General features: G+C 38.0%; 2 protein-coding genes across 3 annotated transcripts; one reads left to right on the top strand and one right to left on the bottom strand.

Annotated features, from left to right (window-relative positions):
* The first annotated feature begins 41 nt into the window (after positions 1–41).
* On the top strand, positions 42–17,674 carry cdcp1b (CUB domain containing protein 1b). 2 transcript variants are annotated; one of them, XM_081612581.1, is made up of 14 exons: positions 42–306; positions 4,460–4,678; positions 5,475–5,816; positions 7,153–7,365; positions 8,005–8,349; positions 9,137–9,352; positions 10,025–10,084; positions 10,209–10,565; positions 12,251–12,616; positions 12,699–12,893; positions 13,846–14,202; positions 15,495–15,854; positions 15,932–16,013; positions 16,548–17,674. In XM_081612581.1, exons 1-14 carry the CDS (start codon positions 243–245, stop codon positions 17,029–17,031), a joined length of 3,660 nt encoding a protein of 1,219 aa, XP_081468707.1. In that variant the 5' UTR covers positions 42–242; the 3' UTR covers positions 17,032–17,674. The 2 variants fall into 2 exon arrangements, with proteins under 2 accessions (XP_081468707.1, XP_081468708.1); XM_081612582.1 differs by lacking the exon at positions 10,025–10,084.
* A 1,188-nt stretch (positions 17,675–18,862) lies between these two features.
* Positions 18,863–23,033, bottom strand: LOC145553716 (tetranectin-like). Its single transcript, XM_081612583.1, has 3 exons — positions 22,757–23,033; positions 22,321–22,419; positions 18,863–20,581 (listed from the first exon to the last, which is right to left on the bottom strand). Exons 1-3 carry the CDS (start codon positions 22,887–22,889, stop codon positions 20,178–20,180), a joined length of 636 nt encoding a protein of 211 aa, XP_081468709.1. The 5' UTR covers positions 22,890–23,033; the 3' UTR covers positions 18,863–20,177.
* Between the last annotated feature and the right edge of the window lie 2,533 nt (positions 23,034–25,566).

Raw genomic sequence — 25,566 nt, 5'->3', positions numbered from 1 at the left:
GTTTTTATGCTCAACCGTTGTGCAGGATCCTCACGACGTCAAGTTGGAACAGGTAACCCACCTGTGGGGCCACGCCCTCCGCTCCTGCGCGAGAAACCTGGAGCAGGAAGTAGCTGTCAGCGCCTTCGCCGCGGTTGGAAAGTGACCGTAAAATAATGCATTTGCTTGTCTGAAAAGCGAGTCTGGTTTTGTTTCTTTTTAAATATTTTTTTTTATCATTATTTTTAATCCATATCGTGAATATGGGTTTTTGTGGAGCTTGCGTTCTCCTGGCGCTGTTATTTGTGTCATCTTCGGACTCATCAGGTGAGGGAAAAACGCGTCCGGCAGCTGGAAATATTAACTTGTTACGGACTTGTGTTTGTGTTTAACGTCATATGTTAACGTTTAAGAGGGTTAAAATGTGTAAAATGTCAAATATGCGCCGCAAAACACGCTTTTTGTTTAAGACGGAGCTTCATTCATGACGCTGAAGTTCGTGTTTGATTCACAGCACGGTATGTGACTAAAGGGCTATTCCAACTCATTTAATAATGTTTGTCAGGCTTTAATTATAATACTGTAAACAGAATATTTTATTTTTATTACATAATTTTTAGAATGCAGTCTGATATTTAGTATCATTGTCTTCTTCTGAAAAATCTGACGTTTTTTCAGCTTCTAAAGAGCAAATGTAGGTTTTGAAGACCCCAGTTAGATGAATTACCATTAAAAACTAAACAGTATAATAGTAAAACTTTAATTTTGGCCTGAAATCATTTTACTTTAGGTCTGGCTTTAAAACCTAAACCAGACACAACCTTTACATAATTATTTTTACACAACTGACTAAGCATAGATTTTAACTTTTAAAGTTTATGATTATTAAAAGGCGTTTTCTGCTTGTGACATTACACCGTTCATGTGAAATCCAGACAAAATCATTCCACATTAATGACAGATTATATAAAATCCAGTTTGTGATTTTTAATACCTTTTTGATTAGTTCTTAAAATATTAACAAATGTAGGCATTTGGAGCCTTTCATGATCCATCCAGACTGAACATTAAACCAATTTAATGGTTCAAATCTTAACATAATTTTCTAAATTAATTACAGATAATGTAGATAAGCATTTGTAAAAGTGATATTCTTTTCATTTATTTGAACACTTTTATATCCTGTGTGAATTATGTAAAGCTGTTTTTGTGCAGATGTCATGTAAGGTGATTTCAGGCTAAAGAAAGTCTAAAATAATCAGCTTTTTGAGTGTTTTATAAACTAAATAAAGCTTTCACAACTCAGAAAACCGTAATTTATAGAGAATGCATTGACTAGTGGCTCAAATGTTTGCTAAATTTGTTAAAAGCAGCAGAACTGCCCTTTATTCAGGAACAAATTGGACGCTAACTTCACCATTTTGCTTACTTTCACCTTTTTGGGTCACTTACACTTGAGATGAGCTCAGCTAGAATCACCCGGTACTTTATGGCTGGAATAGCAAAGAGCATCAATGCCTCTTCATCTATGATGTGAATATCACATCAGTGTGATCTGAGCTGCTCAGCTCTTATATTTAGCTCTGTTGTCAAAAGCTTTGAGGCCTTAATGGAGCCTCCGTCCTGGAGGCATGACTTCATTCATTAATGATTGACCAACAATCTGCTGCTGAAGTAGGATTCTAGTGGGTGTTTTATTACACGCAGTGTTTGGATTTAAACTCTGTTGTCTTTCTACAAACTGCACTTGGCTCTGTGGAGGAGCTTTATGATTATTTCAATGATTTCCAGATAAAAATTATCAAATGTTTATCATTGTTTACTGCTAAAAGGTCCTGACTCCTGCATTGCTAATAAAAAGCTGTTTATCCTGTTCAGATCAGAAACAAGCTCATATATTTCACTGAAGAGTCACTTGTAAGTTTGTTTAACAGAGTAAGATAAAAACTATACAAAAATACTTGTTTCCCCAGCGAAGTGATACATCTTATCTGTTTTTTTATGATGGACAAAATTCCCAATGAAGCTGTACAATGTCTGGAATGAAAGTTTTCATGTTTGCATGGAAACTCTCACTTCCATTGGGGGTAAAGCATCGTTTGGATCCTCCTCTAAAACCACTGCAGTATTTCTTTAAACCACGACTCCAACCTGCTTTCAGTTTTAGCAACAAAACTAACGTTTTACAGATAAACTTCTATCTCAGTCCTGTTGCCACATTTCTGATTCAAGATAAAAAAGATAATGCTGACCGCCAAGCTGGTTGAGGAAATTTACATAAATGCCTCTGGGATGTGGAAGAACAAGCGATGGCTGTGCAGCCGACAGGTTTTTGTGTGTGATGCAATGCAGTCATGTCAACACAAAGCCGATTGAGGAGGAATGTTACTTAGTTCCTGTGGATTATAGGCCACAAAGTATGAGCCAGATGGATGCTTAACAATCTGCTTGGTGCAAAACTGTAGGTGCAGGTTTCCTAACAGAACTTGAAATTCATTATTTTGTTTACTATGACTCATGATATACTCTAATGAACTCGCTCTGGTTTATCGTTTCTGTCGGTTGGATAGGTGTGCCTGGCAGCAGTGTTTACTCATGTGTCAACCAGCAACCTCTCTCTTAGCCAACTTTACCAGCAGAAAGGTGAAGCAGTCATTTACTGGATGACTGTCAGTTTCTCTTGTAGCTGAGTCTGAATCTGTGTCAGCTCCTTTAAGCCTCAGGAAATGGTTTTTAACCAATAAACTGTGGATTGCCCCCTCTGAGTCAGTGGTTGGTGTTTGCATTAAGGGGAGGTGATTAAGTATGTTGTTTATGAGCGATGGTAAGAGGAGATGAATAAATGGTCTGCAGTGAAGTCGGTGCTGATTATAGGCCTGTCACAATAACACATTTTGCTGAGAATTGTCTCAGACGTTATTGTGATAAATGATAATATTGTTGTTTTGAGACCATTTCTGTGGAACATAATGGTAATGGCATAATAATGCAAGAACTCGTTCTCAAATATCAATAAACTTCAAATTTTAATGAAGATTTAACACTGAAACTGGAAGACATTTTAAATAATATCCAAAGTAAACAAACAAAACAACAGAAACAACAAATAAATTGAATTATTAAGTCTCTGTAAACAAAATTGCTCTTTAACAAAGCCATTGTTAAACAAGCTGACCAAAAGTTCTGGAGCTCATTGTGGTTGCTAGGTAACGGGGTTGGGCTCGACTGGGGTTGCTAGGAAACGGCTCAGTGCCCCCGGAAAGTAACCTAACAGTTTGGAGGGTTTTTTTTAAAAATGCCTCATTTTACAAGCACCAAAAAACATGAACTTATTCCCCAAACAGCTCTGTTTATTTTTGTTTGTTTTTTTTGCTTTTTTGTAAGCGCTTGGGTTGTTTTTAGAACACAAACGGAAGTACAAAAATGTGACTGGTTCACTTTAATACAACAAAATCCTTTAAAATTTATTCTTTAAAAGAAAGGGGGGATAGCACCAGACTGAAGGGTTTGTCCTCTAATTTTGGTAGAAAGAAATTGTGAAAATGGAAATTATTGAGCTTGTTTATTTACTGCTTATCGCGACAGGCAATGATTTTGTAAACTGATATACAAAAGCTTTGGTCTATATCGGTACGTAAAGCTGTGGAGTGGTTTAAACACGAAGATCAAGCAATGTCCAAACATAAAACAGCATAAAATTTAAGAATCTGGTCATCACTTCATACGAAAAATAATTACTGCTGTTATCAGTGTTATTGTTACTAATTAAAGCTGCAGTATGTAACCTTTACAGGAAAAATGTTAAGACTAATATACTAGTATACTATGAGACAGATAATCTGTGAAAAGATAAATCTCCTCCCTGAGCTGCTCTTGCTATTGTTTCACGAAATGCACCGACCAAAAACAACCAATCAGAGCCAGGAGGAGGAGGGTCTTAGCGCTGTCAATCTGCTTTGTGTATCTCTACTTTCTCTACATTTTTTTTAAAATACTGTATTCTTGAGCCACTAAATCCACTCTTACCGTTAAAATCGTCTATAATTTTGAAACATTGAGTTTCACAATATCAAGCCGAAGCCAAGGTTGATGTGAGTTTATCTTTCTGACTCGGAGATCCACACAGGAAACTCGGTGGAGCTAAAAACGAATGTCTAAATGCATGATTGTGAATCGAAAAGAAAATAAGTAAACTTATGTAAAGTTAATGGTTATGGTTTAAAATGTTTACTGTTTGGATTGTAACCAGACATATTGCAAAATACAAACAACTAATTGATTCTCCCCACCTAACTCTGGTAAACAAGAAATGCTTGTTCAGTCTGTTTCTAATCGCTCTGCCATGAACTGCAGCGTTTGACATGCTTACTGATGCTTGTGGAGCGTTTTGGTTTTTATTGTCTCTTTTAGCATCGTGTTTTCAGATTTTGAGGGTTTATTTATATATATTTTCAATCAGTTTCTGTAATGTTTCCATCAGAGTCCTTTCAAACCACGGTGAAGCCAAATAAAGGTTCAGATGTCGCCGTTTCCAGCCGGCTGCCTGATTGCACCGTCTGCACCGTCAGTGGCGTTAATGACACTCAGACTTCCTGCCAACCGTCTCTTAAACTAGAGCCTGAAAAGGAGGTGAAGCTGCTGTTTAAATGCCCCCAACCCGTCGAACAGTCGTACGATGTGACAATCACCAGCTTAATTGGTAAGTTTAAGCACAATTTAATCCCAATTTATTTGCTCTGTTGGTTTTGTCCTTTTTAATACTTTTCTTTAAGAAGAGTTTTGTGCAGAAATAGATGTGTGCAAGTATTTTTGATTATTGCTGGACTCTGGCTTATGCAAATAATAAAAAAGAAAATGCAAGAATAAATGCGAAATTTCAGCTAACGGGAAGAGGAGATTATAATGTTATCGCTGTTTATTTAAATGTGCAAAACGGTTGCAAAAAGCATGTCAGGAATGTTTTTATCTTGGGATAAATTCAAAATTTTTGCAGGATTTTTCTATTGAAATAATCAACTAATTTAGTGACTGATTAATCATTAGCTGGAGTTTACAGACTTTTAAAAATGACCATTTGCAAAAAAACAACATTCAGAGCAGTAATTAAAAAATCAAAACTGTACTAAAAAGTTGTACATTGTGCATTTAAGATAAAAACAGATTTATTTCTAAATACATTTTAGTCAAAACTCCTCAAGTGGCGAAGTTTTAGCTTCACATGGTTCAGATTTATCAAAGGAATGCTACGGTATTAAATCTTTTAAATATTATTACTTAAAAGGAATTAAATTATTTGTATCTTTTAATGCATTTCTAATATTTTAATAAAATTCTTAATGCAAGAAATAAAGAAAATCTGCAAAATGTGCTACTTTTTAATTTGATCATCAGAACAATTAACTACTAAAATAATTGTTGCTATTCTAGCACCACAATTTAACGAGTTTACGAGTTTCACTATCGTGCCTTTTACCTTTTTCTATACCACTTTGCAGAATGCACAAAAGATGCTTGCAGTCCAGCGATGGTAGAAGTCCAGTCGTCCCTCCTGTCGAAGATCTCCAGAACCTTCACCTGGAAGCTGAAGGCGCCTGAAAAGACCCTCGTGAGTCTGAAGGTTCTTGGGACTGGACTGACCAAAGCTCCACGCCCTTGTACTGATGGACGGCAATATTCAGCGGTCACATCTGAAACCGGCCAAGAGGTCCCGACTCGGTACTGTGAGGGTGGCAGCGAGACCCAACTGGACCTGTCCGATCAGGGCGTGGTGACCCTGGAAGCCAAACCAAACACACAGGTGGAGTCGGTCCTGTTTCAAGCCTTGGCTGCACCAATGAGTAAGAACTGATCCAGCTCTTTTTACAGATATTTCAGTGAAATGCTGATTCCATAACTGCACTTAGGGGAAAATAGTTGCGGTACACAGTAAAGTCCCATTGCCTTTATTATACCGCAGTATAGGGATCCCTTGCAGCGTGATGTCACAAGCATAAGATCCCACCCCCAACTCCCGTCTCCAAAATCAGCTGACTACCATTATAGCTGTTAAATTATCAATATAACGTTCTAAATCTTAAATGTACACTTGATATTTAAATGAAAAAGGGACTCGGTGCCAAGCTGTTAGTTGTCAACACTAAGACAACTAATTAAAAAGGTCAGAAAAAAAATAACGAGGGAGAGGGAAGTAGGTCAGTTATGCTAGCTTGACTATGACAACCACAACATGTAGATGTGCTGTGGAATTCTGAGTGTTTTGGTTCAGTAACAAATAAAAATAAATTAATTTGGGTGTTTAAATTAGCTAATCAACCACCACAATGTTAAATTAGCTAATAGCAGTGGTAGCTAATTTATCACAGCAATCACTTATTAATAAATTAATCATACCTAGATCTCCAGATTTCATTTATTTAACGGAGTTATTCTACTGGAGCAGCGTGGCTACGGATGGCATGTTGCCAGAATTACCAGTTTGTTTTGAGGATACACATTGAGAACAATATGGTAGAGCTATCCGCCATACAAATTGATATTTGTCAGTGTCAGACTTTAAATAGTTTTACGCTGAACATAATTAGGCTACAGGAAAATGTTACCACGGTACTTGCTGATTAGCATGTGGCTAACTTTGGGAAAACTTGTTTTGCTGGTGATTATTGTGGCTCAATAATGCCGTCAGCATTCATCGGATTTATTTTTACTACATTAAATTTTAGCAGTGACAGTTGGATAGAAAAACTGAATAATTCACATAATCTAGATTACAACCACTTAGATTTAAAAGTCAGAGGGTCACCCAACCCACTGCAGTGCAAAAGCACAAAATCTGTTTTTTGGTCTAGTTTCTAGTGCCAATATCTTAACAAACTTGAAAAAACAAAGCAGTTAATTTATCTGCCAAGTATTTTTTAAAATCAATGTTAAAGTATTATTTACTTAAAATAAGGTTCTCTATCTTGCTGAAAATCTGCTTTTAAGTTAGTGTATCTTATTTCAAGTGCACTAAGATATTTGCACAAGAAACCAGTAATGCTTGGTAAAATTTTGTGTTTTTACAGTGCAGGCTTAATGAAACAGTAGAATACGGTCTAATGTATCCAGAGCCTTTTTTATGCATAGCTTACAAAGTGATATTAACTGCCTTTTATTTGCCTTTAATGTCTTTACAAGAGCGAGTAATGACCGTCACTATTGGTCCTGATTCCACGGTGGTTCTGACCCGGGATCCTGGGAAGGAAGAGTGTGAAATGTGTGTCACCAGCGGCGCCAGTCCAGACTGCCATGCCACAGAAAAGACTCTGAAAAGTGCAGAAAAACTCCCTCTGGAGTTCAGATGCCTGAAACCCGAAGACGTTTTCATCGTGAAGATGACAACAAACATAGGTAAGAATTTACTCTCTCTAGATCACAGGTGACAAACTCGAGGCCCGTGGGCCAAATCCGGCCGCCGTAGCTGTTTATGTGGCCTCTACATCCTAGATTAAACACTAAATGTGCTTTAATATAATGTAATCAATCAAATCAATACCATTTTTATCTGTTTAGTACCAAATTATATCAATCAGTCCCTCCAGTTTCTTGAGAATTATCATGGAAATTTATGCAAAATTAACAAATCTCCACACTTTTTTTGCGCTAATAATTGGGAGTTTATTGCAGATTTTTCTTAAAAATTGTCAAAAACTTTCTCACTTGTACTAAACAGCTGCCTCAGCCTTAATTAATGTCAGATTATAGTCCATGACCTATACAGCGAGTAATAAAAAGTCAAATTTACCGTCATAAATAAGCACAAATATTTCCAAATTAGATTTTTATTGGAATAAAATCACAAAAACAATCACAAAATTCTGGAGGGACTAAAAAGATGTTTAATATTATTTAATTTTAAAAATGTATTTATATTTTTAACGGGTTTTATTAATACATTTATGAATGAGTTTGACTCTCTGCTCTAGATCTTTATGAAGCCGATTTTGGTTCGGCTGGGTTGATCGGTTTTTCTTTTCTGTTTTCTCTCAGGATGCACTCAGACATCCTGCTCTCCGGCTTTGGCCGAAATGGATCCGGATCTCTTCAAGGGCTTCCGAAGAACCCTGACGTGGGAAGTTACTGTTCCAGACAGAACTGCTTTAACTTTAGAGTTTCCTGGACTGAAGGAAAGCTCTGCATCAGAGAACTGTGAGGACGGCATTCAGTACACGGTCAGCACCATGAGGACCGACGCAGAGATGAGAACCAGCAGTTACTGCCAAGGCGGGACGGCGTCTCAACTGGAGCTGTTTGGAAAGACGACTGTGACGGTGGAAGTTCCCAAAGAAGGAGAACTGGACCGGACCGTGTTCAGTTCAACGGCAACGTCGAGACGTGAGACAACAGTTAAAATGCATTTAATGAAGAAACCTACGACGGAGTATTAAACCCACGCTACGACAATAATAAAATTACTAGAGTAAAATCATAATATTACGAGAATACAGTAAAAATAATGAGAATAAAGTTGAAATATGAGATTAAAGTCATAGTATTCTGAGAATAGTCATAGTATGACTTTATTCTCATATTAAGACGTTATTTTTGTATTATTTCAACATTATTCACATGCTATTGCAATTATATTTTCATATTTTGATTTTATTATCAAATTATTTCAACTTTATTCTTGTAACATTTTTCTAATCTGTCCCTAGTCTCCGTCGTAGAAACCAGTTATTTTGAAAGAAATCAACATTTTCCATTCTACATGCTTTAATGCTCTACATGCTATATCTAGGGGTGTGAAAATCCTTGTTAAATGACGTCTTAACTAAAACTCTGAGGTGTGAGAATCCTTGTTAAATTACATCTTAACTAAAACTCTGAGGTGTGAGAATCCTTGTTAAATTACATCTTAACTAAAACTCTGAGGTGTGAGAATCCTTGTTAAATGGCGTTTTAACTAAAACTCTGAGGCGTGAGACGTTTAACTGAAGTCCTACAAGGAGTGCGGGTTTTAATGTTTTTAAGAAAATTCTGTCTAACTGTTTATTCACTGTCACATGCTGTTTTTATTTTAATTATGTAAAGCACTTTGAAATGCCTTGCTGCTGAAACGTGCTATACAAATAAATTTTGATTGATTGATTAACAGATTCTTCATGTGTCTGTTTTTCAGTTGGACGATCCATGTATGTGACCTCTGAACCCAACACAAACCTCATCATCACGAAGGTGGACCAAGAGGCAGACTGTCAGGTCTGCATAACGGAGACGTCCATAAAAACCTGCAAATCTCAACCGCCCAGACTGAAAAATCTTCGCAACGCTTCGGTGGAATTTACGTGTCCTCAACCGCAAAAAGTCTTCAAAGTGGAGATGAACAGAGATATTGGTATGAAATTAAAAATATTCATCAGTAGAGTAGCCACATAATGTTTTAACTATCTGAGAACCTGAACTTTGGGTTTTTCTCAAGTTAAACGAGCAGACGTCGTATTGTAATTACGATTTTGTTTATATTTTAAGTTGTGGAGACGCTCCTGTGTCTAATGCTGATTATTAAATACCGTTTCCAGGACTTGAAGATAATTACTGCCTTTTTTTACCTGTTAAAACTTCTAACATCTCCATTCTCATATAAAATAATCCAGTGTATTTACTTGAGCTGTTAAACTTTATTTATGCTGCTCGCTTGGGGGCATGGGGAAGAATTATTCTTTTGCGTTCCCTCGCAATAATCAAATATACCCTGATCTATTTTGTATACAGTCACAAATTTCAAATACGAGTATATACATTTAAAGAGCCTCAGTGAAAACGTGTTTATGTTTTCTTAACTCTTTGGTGCAATAACTTGATTTATTTACTGGATGTTTATGTCTGAATTTTGGAGATGGAAATGCACATGGAAACATCCCTTTTTTAACCATTCAGACAAAAACGCACAATAAAAACAATTAATTACTTTATTACCCGTTAAAATAACTCTGAATAGTCCAAATAGTTTGGATGTTTATTTTATTTCTTTCCTTCTTACGGAAAGTTTTTGTTTGTATCTTGGAAGGGATGACAGAGATGGCAAGAGATGGCAACACATTGCGAGGGAAAGCTAACGTTTTGCGAGGTGACGCATAAGAAACATTTTTCCCCAAGTCGTCCTCTAGGGGGCGCCATCCTTATTCAATCCTGTTTTGAAAAAATAAAACGACAAAATAAATCCATACTTTGTTTCTCTGCTTTGCCGTCAGACTGCACAAAGACTTCCTGCTTAGGCAGCACCGTCCAGGCCAACGAGTTTTTTCCCAACTACAACCGGACCTTCACCTGGGACATAAAGGTTGGCACTTCTCAGACTTTCCACATGGACTTTCCAGAACCTGGATTGCGACAGATTCCCAACAGTGGGACGTGTCCAGATGGTCACACCTACTCCATCATCCTCTACCTCCACCTCACTGCCCCAGCAACCATCGGCACTTTCTGCAAAGGCGGCCCAGTGACCTCAGTACTGGGTCAGTACAGGGGCCGTGTGACGCTGACGGTGCCGTCGGACGTGAAGCTGGATCCTTCGGACTTCCAACTTAAAGTTGGACCTCAGTCAGAAGGTAAGGCTCTTACAATGTGGCTTGTTTAATATTGCAGAAGAGCACAGATGTATTCCAGCACCAATACAAACAAATGTTGTCTGAAGGAGTTTTACCAAATAAAATCCAACTTATTTGCATAAAAGTGCATTTTTGCTGTTGCCTTTGGTGCTGGATGTGATGAATTGGGTCGGGTTGTTCTGGAAGATGTAATGATGCTTCTGAGCTTCCTGGGCTGAGAATCGTAAATTAAGGCTGTCCAATATTGGTAACAAGGTGAATATATTACGTAAACATATTCATTACACATTACACTGCAAAAAAAAGTATTTTGGTCTAGTTTCTAATGCATAATAGCTTTTAATAAGACAAAACTAATTGACAAGTAACTTTTGAGCAACAAAAGTTACTCAAAAGTAGCAACAAAAGTTACTCAAAAGTTGAGTTACTTTTGAGTAACAAAAGTTACTCAAAAGTAACTTTTGTTACTCAAAACATTGACTTGTTTTAAGTCACAAGTCAAACTCAAGGCCCGGGGGCCAAATCTGGTCCGCCAAAGCTTTTTATGTGGCCCTCTAGACTCCAAATTGCATTAACAAGTCCCTCCGGTTTTTCACAAATTGGCAAAATTCACACAAAATCAACAGATTTTTTTCTAATTTTACTGACATTTTTTCTCAAAATTATCCAAAAGCATTGAGTTCAAGCGACGGCAGCCTCGGCCTTACTGGTTATAGTCTGTGATTGATACGGCAAATAATAAAAAGTCACATTTGACATCATACATTAGTGTGAATATTGTAAAAATTCCTTAAAAATATTTTAAAATAACAAACTCTGTGATTTTAATTGCAGCAAAAACACAAAACAATCAGAAAATCTTGGATGAACTGATCAGTGTGAAAATATGTTCAGTATTATTTAATTTAAAGAAACACTTATTGATTGTCAAAACAGAAATTTATTAATAATTTAACAATTTAATGGGTTTTATCAATACATTCTGGCACAACCGGCCCTTTAAAAGCATTCAGATTTTTGATATTAACCAAAATGAAAACAAGTTTGAAGCTCCTGATTTAAATCAATAATTCCTTATTATTGATGATCAACACTTTGTTCCTACCAACTTGTTCTAGTACTATTTCATCAATATCAAGTAATTAACTATCTTGCTGAAAAGTTATATGTAAGTTGAATGTCTTATTTCAAATGTACTAAGATATTTGCACTAGAAACTAGACAAAGAATGCTTGGTGAGAGTAGTTTTTGCAGTGCAACAGAAGGTACAAGTTTTCTATCATTGCCATATAATGTTTATAAATTCTGTTTATAAATTCTGTCTTAAGACCTTTAAATTAGGAATAAATCAGTTTACTGGCCAGCCCATTTATCAGCGACACTTTCCTTCATTTTGGAAAATTGCTGATAGTAGCATATGAATCTGATTTCATCCATCAAACTCATCAACTTCAGTAAAGGTCTAAAAATCAGAATCTCTCCTCTCTGAACATTCAGTTAACAATAGTGACTCCTTTGTTATCAACTCAGTGACTTTCTTTAGCAACATTTCAGACAGAAAAATTGGCATCGGCCTAAATCTGAATCGGCTTTTTAAGTATCGGCGGTCGGTCAGTGAACGGCAGTCGGTTCACCTTTTCTTTAAATAGTTCCCAACTCAACTCTTCATGTCTGTGTTTCTCCAGTGACGGCCATAGTGAGAGTCAATCTGCCCCGCGGCGTGTCAGACACCGAGTTCATCACGCCCAACTATCCCAAAGATTTCCCGGATGACAAGCAGATCCTGTGGGAGTTCAGCATTCCCGAAATGCACAACTACTCAGTTCAATTCAGCGAACACTCGGCCCCAGAGTGTCTGGAGGAAGGCGCCGCAGTGGAGGTGGAGTACCAGAAGGAGGGCAAGGACCCGACCATAACGGCTCTGACGGGCCCGCAGCCTCAGCACCAGCAGGGCAGGTTTAATTTGACGGTGAAGAACTGCAAAACAAACCAAACGCTGCCGGGACTCAGCCTGCGCTACACAGTCTCTGTGATGAGGAGCGGCCATCCAGGTGAGATCTGGGAACAATCTGACTTGGACCATCACGATTGGTCGAGTCTGAACTCTCACGACTGCTTTTGGTTTTCCTCTAGTTCTCTGTACGCTGGACTTAACCAACCAGGAAGTGTCTGTGCAGATTGAGAAGGTGGGCTCTGACCCTCTCTGTGAGATAAGAAAGGACTCTAAAGAGGAAAAGAAGATAAATGTGGCAAAAGGAGAAACGGCCAAACTCTCCTTCCTCGACTGTCCAAACGAGGACCTTCGCCTGACTGCAAGCAAAGTTACTGGTAAAAAAAAAAAATCAATTTCTAAAGTTTACGAAGAGCTGTTTGCTTTTGGTCACTAGTGATTGTTAAAGACACAAATAAAATTAATCTTTATTAGAAGGTACCAGTTCCTCTAGCAGGTTATTTAACTCATAACAAGCTTATTTCTTTGTTCAAAAAGGACATGATGAAGTTTATTTATCTATTTACAACAGACTCAACTGACCACAGTGTTTCACAAAACAAACACAGCATCACAGGTAGATAAACGGTGAAATAGAAAATAACATTTACTAAATATAATAAGAACAATTATAACATTGGTAAAATTTACCAAAAGCTAATAATATGATGAAGAAACAAAATAATACTTAATTTTAACAGCAGCAATTTTCTTCCATCTTTCATCTGATCTCTTTAACTGGTGCTGAGTGAAAAGGAAGTAATGACATTGTTTTATTAAAAATGTATAAATAATTGCAGATTTAAGGATGCGAATGTGAATTTAAGTGTCATTAATCTGATCGATGAATATGAGGATATCAGTAGATTTTATATTTTCTACTTTTTTTTATTCAGTCAAATTGTGTAAAATTGCATGCAACGGGTGTGATTATGTTATTTTCTTCCCTAGTTTTACTTTTTGTAATATTATTTTCCTGTGTTAGAAGTGGAACTAGTACTTTTTCATCAATATTAAAGAATTATTGACTTAAAAAGAAGCTCATATATCTTCCTTACTACTTTTAAGTTAAATTTGTCTTATAAAGATATTTGCAGTAGAAACCAGACCAGAAGTACTTGATAAGATTTTGTCTTTTGCAGTGTAATACTTCAAATGAACATAAAGAAATGCTTTAGGTAGATCATTTGGTGTATAGTGATGTGTTTTATGTCAATTAAATAATACTTTGCTGTTTAATAAAGGGAGTCAGTTATTCTGTTGAACAGATTGTCTCCCTTCTCCTTGCAGCCTGTGCTGATGCATCGCTGTGCGCTCCGACCGTCCTCTCTGTTCCCACCTTGGATCCCTGCCTGCCGATGCCCCTCCACAGCTTTTCGTGGCTCTTCACCGTCCCACACGAAGCCACCCTGGACCTGGTGCCTCCCACCGGGAGCCTCCGGCAGTCCCTGCCCGGGCAGGAGTGCGATCCGTCGTCTGTGCTGCGCGTCGCCGAGAACGACGGCTCTTTCATCGGAAACTTCTGCTCCGATGGCGAGATCCAGAAACTCCAGGTTCACTCCAACATCTCCATCACAGCTATGCTGCAAGACGTCAAGATGTCTAAGGAGCCTCTGCTCAATGTCAGCGTCAGTCCGGAGATCACAGGTGAAATGATTCATCCTCTAAAGCTGCGAGGAATTATATGTCTGTGAATATATTAATTGTTCTCCTGTTAAAAAGATGTGAAAACCTTAAAATGTATTTGTTTTTATGGCAGCTCACACTGAGAAAAATTATTTCAATGGAGGAAATAAACTGCAATGGCATATTAAGGCGGGAAAAAAGGAGGAATACATTTAGCACATTTTGAGATTAATCTCAGAAAAAATGTGGGAATTTCTGAGCTTGAAAGTCAAAAATATGCTAGAAAAAAATCTGAAATTTTTAGATTAATCTCTTGAAACAATTTGGAAACGTTCGAGTTTGGAAAGTGGAAAATTGTTGACTTTTAAACGTCAGAAAATTTATCAAAGTCAAATGTTCAGAAAATATACTGTATATTTTTTCTATAAAGTTGTTTCTTGCAAATTTTGACTTTGGAGCTCAGAAATTTCCTTTGTCTTTTTTTCTGAGATTGATCTCAAAATTTCTGGGCTTTCTGTAGGAAATGCACTGTGTTTTTACTTCTTTTTTTTCCTTCTATCCATAATGGTCCTAATAAATTGTCATAATAAACATTATGACCCCTACATTTAGGGGGAATTAAAAAAAACAAACAAAATAAGTGGCAGGGCAGTTATTGATACCAATTCAACCATACCGAACATCATAAAAGTACGTTGGTGATATTAAAAAAATAACAAAAGTTAATTTTTCACCTCCACTAACGCATCATGTATCTGTCCTTACAACTCGCATGAATCAGTTGAAGTTACAGGAATGTAGATTGTTTTGAGTCACAATCATTTGCCGTTTTTCAACACCTCAACGAAACAAGTAAAAACTTGTTCACTGGCTGCTTCTTGTGTTCTGACTGAACCAAAAGGATGGAAAATGTGATTTTAATTCATAACCAAAACACCCATTATTTAGCTCTAGTTCTTATCTTCATATCTGATATAAAAAGTATAAAATGGTCAATTTATCGTGAAATGTTGTTTTTGATTTATTTTATTTCTTGGCATTTTGAATCTTATTGATAATGGAATGAAGATATTTATAATTTAGGAAACTGTGACAGACTGGCGACTTGTCCAGGGTGAACCCCGCCTCTCGCCCGGAACGTTAGCTGGAGAGGCACCAGCACCCCTCCCGACCCCACTAAGGGACAAGGGTGTTAGAAAATGGATGGATGGATGGATGGATGTGTTTTCCCATTCCCTCCAGCCTCCACACGGTGGCAGTATTGTCTACTTTTTAAAGAAGCTCATTCTGCATGATTTCCATTTCTTCTTCAGAAACCATCATCTACAGGATCATCCCGAATTTGTCGTTTCCCACCATGCTGACCACCCCAAACTGGCCTAATGGAATGAAGCCCCACTCCTCTGTCTCCTGGATCGTGGACCTTCCCTGGATGTACCACGCGCACATCCACTTTGGCATCAGTGGACTCAAATGTGAAAACGGCCACACCAGGATCAATGTGAAGCACCAGGAAGGAGGGAACGATCTCCTGGACATCATTGAGAGCAAAGACATGAAGACAGAAAACACGACGGCCCGTCAGAGCTTCTACCTGAACATGAGCAACTGCCAGCCAGAGGGACGTGGCCAGTTCAATGTCAAAGCCACGATTGTTCTTGAGAGAAAGAGCAGTAAGGAATCACTCTGGTGACTGATTCAAGACGGTTCATAAACACAGATCCAATATGTTGTTGTTTCTTCTCCACAGATCTGTTGCCCATCCTCCTTGGTTTAGTCGGGGCTGTCCTGCTTCTGGCCCTGATACTGGTTGTTGTATGTGTACTTGTAAGGTAAGCAGCATGTTTCTGTCTGGTAAGACATTTTTATTAGTGTTTTGAAGGGGAAGTAAAATTCAGAAACTTTGCTTTTGGCTTTTGATCAACAACTTCAACTCTTCTGTTTGCTTACGCCAACCGTGGTGTCAATATACACGTGAATAAAGTGAGTGCAAATTAGAGCATCATCAGCATTATTGTCGGTTGTGCAGGAGGCTCTACTTCTGCTTTTCAAAGATGAATGGTTGCATAATTGTGCAGTCATTTTAAACTGTGAGTGTAAGCGTTGAGTTGGTGTTTTGTGGCCAGCAGCAGCTTATTTGGATTTAAAGTGACAGGACGATCTAAAGCAAATCGATCTGAAAGGAGGTTGAACTAGGCAGAACTGAACAGACTAAAATCTCACTATCTAAGAATGATTTAGTGCAAAAAATGTAGTTAAAATGTTTTGGATGGTCCACAGACATGTCCTAACCTTGTTCAGGGAAGCATAATAAACCACCTTTAGAGATGTTAGTGTTTCATGTTTCGTTTCATCTTTTCCTGCAGGAAAAAGAAATCAAAAACGACCAACCAATCTTCCATCTACATGGGGAAGGGAAACATCTTCCGTCCAAACGACCGGCACTTCGTCAAAACCCCGGCCGACAACGACTCCCACGTCTACGACTACATAGACGACTCCATGGTCTACGGCCACCTCCTCAACGACAGCGAGAATATCCCAAACGGGATGCAGGTGGACTCCTACCAGACCTTCACGGGTCCCACTGACAAGACGCTGCCGGTTATCAAGGAACCTGACCCAGAGCCGGAGAAGGGGCAGTACCAGCCCTTCCTGAGCCCCTCTGACACCTTCATGCCGCCCCGTCCGCGCACTCCCATTGGGCGGCAGGACAGCCTCGGCTTCCAGGACCGCCGGATGATGGATAACGAACTCTACACGTTCAAAAGCACGGGAGACATGAACACGATCCGTCTGTCCGGCGCCGATATGGAGCCGCAGCCGCCAATGACGGACGAGAGCTTGTAGCGTGAAAGGACTCCGTGTTAATGACCTTTGACCTATCTGAAGGGCTCTAAGGATTGAAGAGCCTCGTTTCTGCGGGAATAGTTTTGGGAATCGGACGCACTCTTTCTTGGAGTTGAGGAAGAGGGTTAAAGCTGCGGACTTGGAAGCTTAAAACTAAAATCTGTGATGTCTTGGACTGTTTTTTTTTTTTTTTGCTTATTTTGAAGAGAAACAACAAAAATAACTTTAGAAACTTTGTAAAATATTTTTCTACACTTATTTCAGTTTTGCCTTTGATTCCTTTTCTTTTTTTTAAAGTGTGAATTTTAAAGAATAAGGGAGCCAAACTAATGTGGCATTACTGATTTACAGGGAGAAAATGTGACAAATCTAAAATTAAAATAAAAACTACAGAGTACTTGGAAAGAATTTCTGAACATTACTTTAAATATGTTTATGTAGTTTGCAGGTACAGCTCTCTGTACTTGTTGTTGCCCCTTTTGAGGCACCTTTTCTAGTTTTTATTTTTATTCATTTTTATTTTTTAAGTCTGTTTTTCATTTCAGATTATGAAAACCACTCAATTTAATGTTTTCCTTTTATTGTTGTAAAATTAGGGATGTTTGAGCTACAGTGCCAATAAATTTGTAATGTATTAAAACGACTCAACCTGACCATTGTTTTTTTTTTAAATAAAATACAGAAAATATGGTGTTTTCAACAATAGAGGGCGCAATGTCAATGAATAGACTATTTTCTTTAACTTCTTTAAATTAATATTTTAAGTGCGTTAAGTGAACAAAACGGATGTCAGTCAGCCGAAGCACGATACGTATTACTCCGCGACGCTCCTGACTACGGTAGCCCTAATGTGACTAGAATGTTTTGAAAGAGCGCCGTGTTGCACACAAAATAGATTCATAGTCAGTCGTCACAACCAGAATTAATCTATAATTAATCCACTAGAAGGAGCTTTTTCACGCTCTGTCGTTTCTTGATAAAATTAACTTTTAAGTGCGCTTTATAGTCCGGAAAATACGGGCATACTGTTGAATATTATGCTTCAGAAATGTTAGATGGATTTTCCTCATGATAATTTATTGCCAGAGTTTCAGTTTTTAGGTGTGCAATGTTACCTACATCCTACAGATTATGTTTAATTATTTTCAGCCTATGAATTTAATTACAAACCCTAAAAAGTACCGTTTAGCCTGCAGTTCATATTCACAGCAACTATATTGGATTTAAGTTCTATCCTGTCAAAGACGTTTTACATGAAAGGATTTTTCCAATTCATTTGTCTGACTTGAAACGTGTACATTTCTGTTTCTGTGCAAATAAAAAAGGAAGAAACCATTTAGCGTTTACTTTTAGAAGCACAATAGCTGACTAGCAGTAGCACAAAACAAATACAGAATAAAAACGGTGGATATCCTGTCTCTGCTCACGTCATATACATATATTTTATCAATTGAACTTATGAAAAATGTTTATTTTTGCTGCTCGAACTGAATCAAAAGAACCTGCAGTTTCTAAACTCATGATGTGTTGATTGTTTCATCACATAAACAAAGTCAGGGGAATAACTTGGCATATTATGCTGAGGGTTTGTGTCACTGACTGAAGCAGTGACATTTGGTAATGACACCTTTTCATTCTGGAGTGAATTCAGCCACAGAAATTTGGAGTCAGGGAAAAATATAAGAACAGACGCCATGGAAAACTACTGGAAAAAAAACAACTGAAGAAGCCAGATTTTTATGTCTGAACCTGCAGTCTTTCTTTACACATCAAGTTTTCGGCTGCTTATTTATTCCCACCTTAGTAATCTTACATCAACAAGTGAAGAAACTGATATTCAAAGTTTATTGAAAGAATAAATCACACAAGATATTACAGAATAAAACGGGATTGGTACATAAAAGGTCAATTTGCTTTAAAAAAAAATGCAGTTTTACTAAATATTTGTGTCTTTGCAGTTTAGACCAGCGGTTCTCAGACTATTGATTCAGTATTTAAATGAGGGAAAAATGTGATGCTTAACCAACATTTTATGTCCAGAAAAGGTGCCAGCACCTTTATTCATACTCTGTTCAGTGAGTATTAAATACTAACTGCATCCAGTTGTTTTTCTTTTTTTAATAGAATGGACTGTATTCCACCTGGTTTTACTGCAACCACAAGGAACGCTGCAAATGACATACCAGCACATCACTTTTGTCAAAAATAAAACCCACTGTGACCTCCACATCTCATTTTGGTCAGGATGCAGCTGAAAATCACTGGTTTAAACTCGTCTTTAGCATAGCAGGCAGCAGGGAGAGTGCAAAAACAAAGCAGCTAAAACAAAGTGCAGAGTTCATGTTGAGATAAATGGGATCAAACCAGAGGAGGCAAAAGTACTGTCACTACTCAAGTAGAAGTACAGATAGTTGTATGAAAGAAAACTCAAGTAAAAGTAAAAAGTAGGACTTTTAGTCACACAAAATGCATTACTTTTAAGAGCTCACAACATGCTCTGTGTTGGTATAAAGATAAAAAATACTGTGTAGATCTAGTAGGTTTGATAAAACAGAACAACAAATACAGACAATAAAGTAAATGTTGATGGTTTTTCTGTTATCTTTGAATTTCTTGAGTGTATTTTTAGCAACAAGAACAGAAAGCCGGTGGCACATTCTTCTAAAACGTTTCCTTTTTTATTGGATTTTACTTCAATTTTCTAAAAGTGTGCAACAAAGTCTGCTGTTGAGTAAAAGTAGCTGAATGTTTGTGGTTCTGCTTGCTATGAAATGAGTATTTGAGTTGTACTCTTTTTCTGTATCTTTTTTGAAAAGCAGTGAATATTTCACTGCAACTCTGAGGCCCTCGCACAATATCATGGCGAGGCCACACTTTGGACACTCCTGGGTTAAAGCCTCCATTCATATTGTTTTTCTCATGCGTCCAACTGATTAATGAAATACCAACACTATAGCACTTTTTGTGCGAGCGGCGGATTTTTTTTGTCATTATTTTTTCATCATATGTGAAAATATAAGGAGTAGAAAGTACAGATATTTCTCTGGAAATGTGGGGAGTAAAAGTAAGACAAATACTCAAGTATCTGAAAATCTACTTAAGTACAGTAACTGAGTACTTTTACTTTCTTTCTTTGCACCTCTGGCTCAAACTATGTTGAACTCGCAGACTGAGGGCTTTTCTTCGCGGCAGTTCTCATCGAGCCACTTCCCGCCGGTCAACGACATGGCGGCGCAGTTCTGCGACTTGGCGCCATCCGGCTGAGGAGACCTGAAGTTGGACGCGTCCCAGTTTTTGTACGTGATGGTGGAGCCAGTTTGGTCCATCCACTGGCCCTCGGTGGTCATGTCGTTGACGCCAAGCCAGACCTGCCCATGCGGGCCGACGCTCTGACGGATGTAGTCCCGAAGCCGGTCGTTCTCCTCGCTGGAGGCCGGAGTGGCCAGGACGCCGCCCAGGGAGTTGCAGTCCTCACTGGCGGTGTGATAACGCTTCTTCAGAGGGTCGGCCAAGAAACATTTCTTATGGATCTTCTCACCTTTTAAACAAACTGTAACAGGAGATAAAATCACATTTAGGTTACCAGCTTTGGTTTTAGCGTCGTCTTTTGCCAGCAAACGCAGTGAAAAACTATACTGATACTGAATACACAAACAGGAATTAGATGTTTAACATATACAAACAAAATAAAGCTCATATACAAAGTAAAATGCATTAATATACCATGTGTGCCTTAATTCTGCCCAAACATTTAGGACACATACTGTCCGTATCATCTGCTTTAAATCCAAGCTAACTTATTTTCTGGTTGTTGTCAGTAGGTACGGAAAGCGAGAGCGCACATTTTCCGCACACTTTTTCCCCAATGATTTTCTAGAGTTTGAGTAAATCTCCAGATTGTTTTCTTGAGGTAACAGCTTAATTTCCTGATGGTTTTGTCGAGGGAACGAGTTAAATCTTGAGAAATCCGACTTTGTTTTCTCAAGATAACAAGACAATTGGTGCGTTTTAAACCTGGTTTCATCCTTCAATTCAAACCTCAACAGTTTAGACAGAGATTGATTCTTTATCTCAAGAAAACTGTCAGGAAAAAGTTTATATGGAAAATGTCCAATCTTGGCATAGATATCATTCCGTAGTTTGATTCTCTTAAATCAATAAAGTTTATTTATTTCACACGTTTCAGCAATATTTATTTTACATCATAGAAACACAAAAAACTGAAACATTAATTGGTTTGGTTCTCAGTGTATTATCACGTCTCAGTGTAATACACAACTCCACCAACAGATGTCAGTATACAGCAAAAGATAAACTATATTCTCAATACTTAGGAGGAAAATTACATTACATATGAACATGCTCATTTTCTCTGTGACAGCTACAGTCTAGATTTAGAAGTGATTAATACAATTTTAAAAGGAGCAAAATAAATAAAAGATCTTTTCATTAATACTGGGAAAATGGGACAGAGAGCAAGAAATTATCATTTGAATTCAAAGAGTAAGAATCATAACTTCTCAGTGTGATTAGGTCATAGATGTTGAGGGGTAACAACTCAATCATGGTTTTATAAATTAAAACATAATAATGTCCCAACCTCCTTCTAGTGGACTAAAAAGGTCATCCCACCCGAGTGACGGGTCAAGGCTTTACATTTAGTAACAAACCTCAGAAAAGAACAATGGACAGAATAACATTTTTGAATATTTTGTGTTGGAAATCTCATTCAAACTTAGAAAACAACTGAACGTCCTTTGTGTTCAGAGCAACAGATGACGCATGTGTGAACCAGATGTTGAAGGTTTCAGGCTGTTTCCCATATTTAGGATATATTTAGCCTGTTGGCTCCAGGCTGGTTAAACTCTGCCTGCTCTGAATGACGATCGACCTCAGACAAAGGTCATGGTGCAAAGTATGAATCTTCATCCCCACTTCATGGTTAAACCTTAAAACAAGTTTTTAAGGGTAAAAAAAAAATGTTGTTCTAAGTATTACTTCAGATTTTCAAGCTGGTTTTTATTAACTTTTAAACAGTACGTTATTCTGAGAACGTTCAAATCTCTGCGGTGTGAAACAAACTTTTTCCTCCATTAAAAATGAGTAAAAACAGAAACATAAAAATTATTTATTAACTTTTTGTTCAATTTGAATGGTAATGGAAATAACACAGTGCAAGATTAAAATATTTGTGAAACTTAAGTAAATATGATGATAAAATCTGAGATAAAATCAGAGGCTTCTTGATTGAAAACATATTTCTGATCATCTGCTCTAGTGTGAGTTCACCTGTCTGCAGAGCTTGTTTTTCCTTCAGCAGGTTCAGATCCTGAATGATTTCATCAATCCGTTTCTGCAGCTCCACCACAGCTGCCTCCTGCAATGTATCTGATTTAAAACAAAACACAATCTGAGTAAAATTTCTGCACAACAAAAATGATACAGCAGTACACTGCAAAAATATACAACCTTATAATTATGAAAATACTAATTTCAGTGGTAGATTATTTCATTTATAACATGGGGAAATTGTCTTGTTATACGTAAATTTATCTGCACTTTTTCCAATATTAAGGAATTATTCACTTAAAACAAGCCTCTACATCTTGCTGATAAGTTACTTATAAGTTAGTTTTGTCTTAGCACGAGTAGAAATGAAACTATAATACTTGGTAAGATTTGTTGTTTTGCAGTGTTCATCATGCAGGTGAGGTTATCCATCTACCTTTCTTCACCGGCTTCTTCCTGGTTGCAGTCTGCTGCAGTGAGCAGTGGATGAGCAGCAAGACGCCCAGCAGAACAGAAACTCCTCTGAACTCCATCCTGGACCCTGTTGAATGTGGCTCCGACGTGGACATTCACACATTTATCCGTCTCCCTCACACCCTCCCATTTATCCCTCCTTACAAAAGGAAAAGTACTGGAAGAGTCGTTTGAGGGGAACGGCAGTCCAACCTCAGGAGCCTGGAGGAATGGCGCGCTGAGGCGTCCCATCTGGCTGCAGCCTCCTCACGTGGAGCCAGCGTCCCGAGCAGAGCCAGGGCCGTGAGGCAGGTGCAGACAGGGCGGGACGGTGCGGACCAGCCGTTACATAACTCTTCAGAAGCTTTCATTAAAGGGGATGGAGAAGAAATAACCATATTCTTCCACTGCATAAACTAGTGGTGTCCAAACTTTGAGTTGAGAAAACTAGAGGGTCACATTTTTTAACTGAAAGGTTTTTATTTATGAAGACATTTGTTATTTTTAAGTCTTCAATATTATACTAAATAGACAATATTTTAATAAACATATAAATTGTATTATAAATAAAATCTAGTATTAAAGCAAAGTAATTGAATTTTTGTAGAAAAGGAAACTGTAAATCATTGTTGATCCAAAATAAACAGAATCTTGCACAGTTACTGTATTAAATGACAGGTAAATATTTTCCAAACGTTTATAGGAGTTTATTATCCTCGTTTCTTCTTTTGGCAACAAAGGTTGGGCAGCGCTTGTTTATTTCAACAAAGTGTAATAAATAAAAAAAACAACAGGAACATTGCATCTAAATAAACAAAGGTAAAAAGATTTTTATGTCTGGGAAAATCAGTAAATTCTGTAAAAATAAAATTTTGTTCCATTCCTGATTTGTGATCCGAGGGGGAAAACAAAATCGCCCAGAGGGTCGCAAATGGCCCGGGCCACACTTTGGACATCCCTGCCATCAGGGACTGCTGGTATAAGGGCTAAGCCCTCCTTGACATTTAGAATAAAGTTTTAAAATAAACAACTTAAAAATAATCACCTAAAATTATATACATTTTAGAAGTAATGTATCACATTTTGTTCAATTTTCAACAAACCTGGTGTCAAACCGCCTGGGGAAAATCCTGGAATCTTTCCGAAAGGCTAACTTCTGATAGCCCCGTTCAGCTAACTGTCTGTCACGGCTCAGGATGATTGACAGGCGTCTAGCCACGCCCCCTCAGTTTGCGGAGGGGTGGGAGTGTTGAACAGAGCGCCAGAAATTGTTTTCCCAAGTTGTTTTTACCAGTTTATTCACGGTTTCTACTTGTTCGAGTCGAGCTAATTTGTCCGTGATCGTAACTCACCTGATTGGGGCTCATAGACGGCAGCATTTACGAAAGTTTGAAACGGGTAGCTTAGAAACCGACCCATACCACCTTCTTTCTCCTGATTAAATTGTTGACTGTGCCTGAATTCACACCACATGATTTGTGTCCCTATGTCATAAACAGCGTTTCCTCTTACACCGAAGCAGCATTAAAAACGTATAAAAGGAGATGCTAACAAGCTTTTTTCCCCCCCATACATGCTAGCAGTGGCGGAGCCAGAGGGGGGGCCAGGGGGGCCAGTGCCCCCCCTGTCATCTGATTGGCCCCCCCAGTGGCCCCCCCAGATGATTGACATGTAACAGCATCAGGTCATTCCTGTACATTATTTGGAATCATTCTAAGCCAACCTAATATCTAAAGAAGAAAAACAATAATAAATATATGAAAAGAAAATGTATAAAACTTTATATAAGTCCATGTGACATAAATAAATAGATTTTTATCAGACGCGATACCAGCCTCCTTTATACTCATAACAACAAGCTGATATTCTTCTCCTGGGTGTTTCAGTTATGCTGCGCTGTGGTGCAAATCAAAGGCTAAAGCACTTCATACCTGGTGGTGATGGTAAAACACCAATAAGTTATTTATTGATCCTCTGCAAAAAGAGAAAAAACCGAAAAGGGGCCGACAATGTTCGTAATTTGGAGCAGAGGTTGCGCTAGAGTTTTTTCGTTGTCCGTCAAAGAAAAAAATCATTTTATTTCCAATTTCTAGTCATCAAACGAAACATTTATTATTTCTCTGCGAGAACGTTTTTGAAATCAGGTAACATTTCACGAAATGACGTGATTAGAAGACGGCAGAACTCTGATCGTTTCCTGATCCCGCACTGACTTCCCTCAGCGGGAGAAAAACCCCGCAGAAGCGGATCAGCTGCTGGACGCTCCAAAGCCTCTGGTCCGTTAAAGCATCCAGATCAGAGATGATTCTCTGACAGATATTGTTCTTAGTATGATTAATAATGAGCTACACGATGTTCTCTGTGCGTAAAGTTAACTTAACTCAGTTAAGTTTTTACTGGTTTTGTTTTTAAAACACCATTAACCAAGCAGTGTAACTATATATTGTATATTTGGCGTTTGTCATGTCATGTGTGATTAATTGGAGCGTAACGGTGGAGCATTTATTGCCCAGCGCTCTGCTTGTTTCTGCTTGTTTCTGCCTAACGGATCTGCACTTTAATTTATTTCCTCTCTCAACAGTCAGCTGTTATTCCTCTACATAAACTACAATAAGTAGATCACATTCTCTTTAGGTTTTCTCTGTGTGCTCCAAACTCATTAAATGTAAACTCATTAGAAGCCTGAGCACCATCAGGCAAATAATTCTGGTCCGACCCGAAATATTGTTACCTGTCAAATTACCTGTCAAAGCAGAGCTTCCTAACCAAGGTGTAACTCTTCAACACGCTGTC

This window comes from Poecilia reticulata, chromosome 11 (genome assembly GCF_904066995.2).
Source record: "Poecilia reticulata chromosome 11, P_reticulata-male-v2, whole genome shotgun sequence".
Lineage (NCBI taxonomy): Eukaryota > Metazoa > Chordata > Actinopteri > Cyprinodontiformes > Poeciliidae > Poecilia > Poecilia reticulata.
The sequence above is the reverse complement of the archived record's forward strand: the minus strand, read 5'-3'. Positions and strand labels throughout refer to the sequence as shown.

What these genes read in the sequence shown, in the direction of transcription:
- cdcp1b (XM_081612581.1), top strand. Translation starts at nt 243, where the DNA reads ATGGGTTTTTGTGGAGCTTGCGTTCTCCTGGCGCTGTTATTTGTGTCA. An exon ending in GAAGATGACAACAAACATAG is followed by an intron (nt 7,366 to 8,004) that starts GTAAGAATTTAC and finishes GTTTTCTCTCAG; the next exon opens with GATGCACTCAGACATCCTGC. An exon ending in TTCAACGGCAACGTCGAGAC is followed by an intron (nt 8,350 to 9,136) that starts GTGAGACAACAG and finishes TCTGTTTTTCAG; the next exon opens with TTGGACGATCCATGTATGTG.
- LOC145553716 (XM_081612583.1), bottom strand. Translation starts at nt 22,889, where the DNA reads ATGTCCACGTCGGAGCCACATTCAACAGGGTCCAGGATGGAGTTCAGA. An exon ending in GAAGAAGCCGGTGAAGAAAG is followed by an intron (nt 22,420 to 22,756) that starts GTAGATGGATAA and finishes GTTTTAAATCAG; the next exon opens with ATACATTGCAGGAGGCAGCT. An exon ending in AAAACAAGCTCTGCAGACAG is followed by an intron (nt 20,582 to 22,320) that starts GTGAACTCACAC and finishes CTCCTGTTACAG; the next exon opens with TTTGTTTAAAAGGTGAGAAG.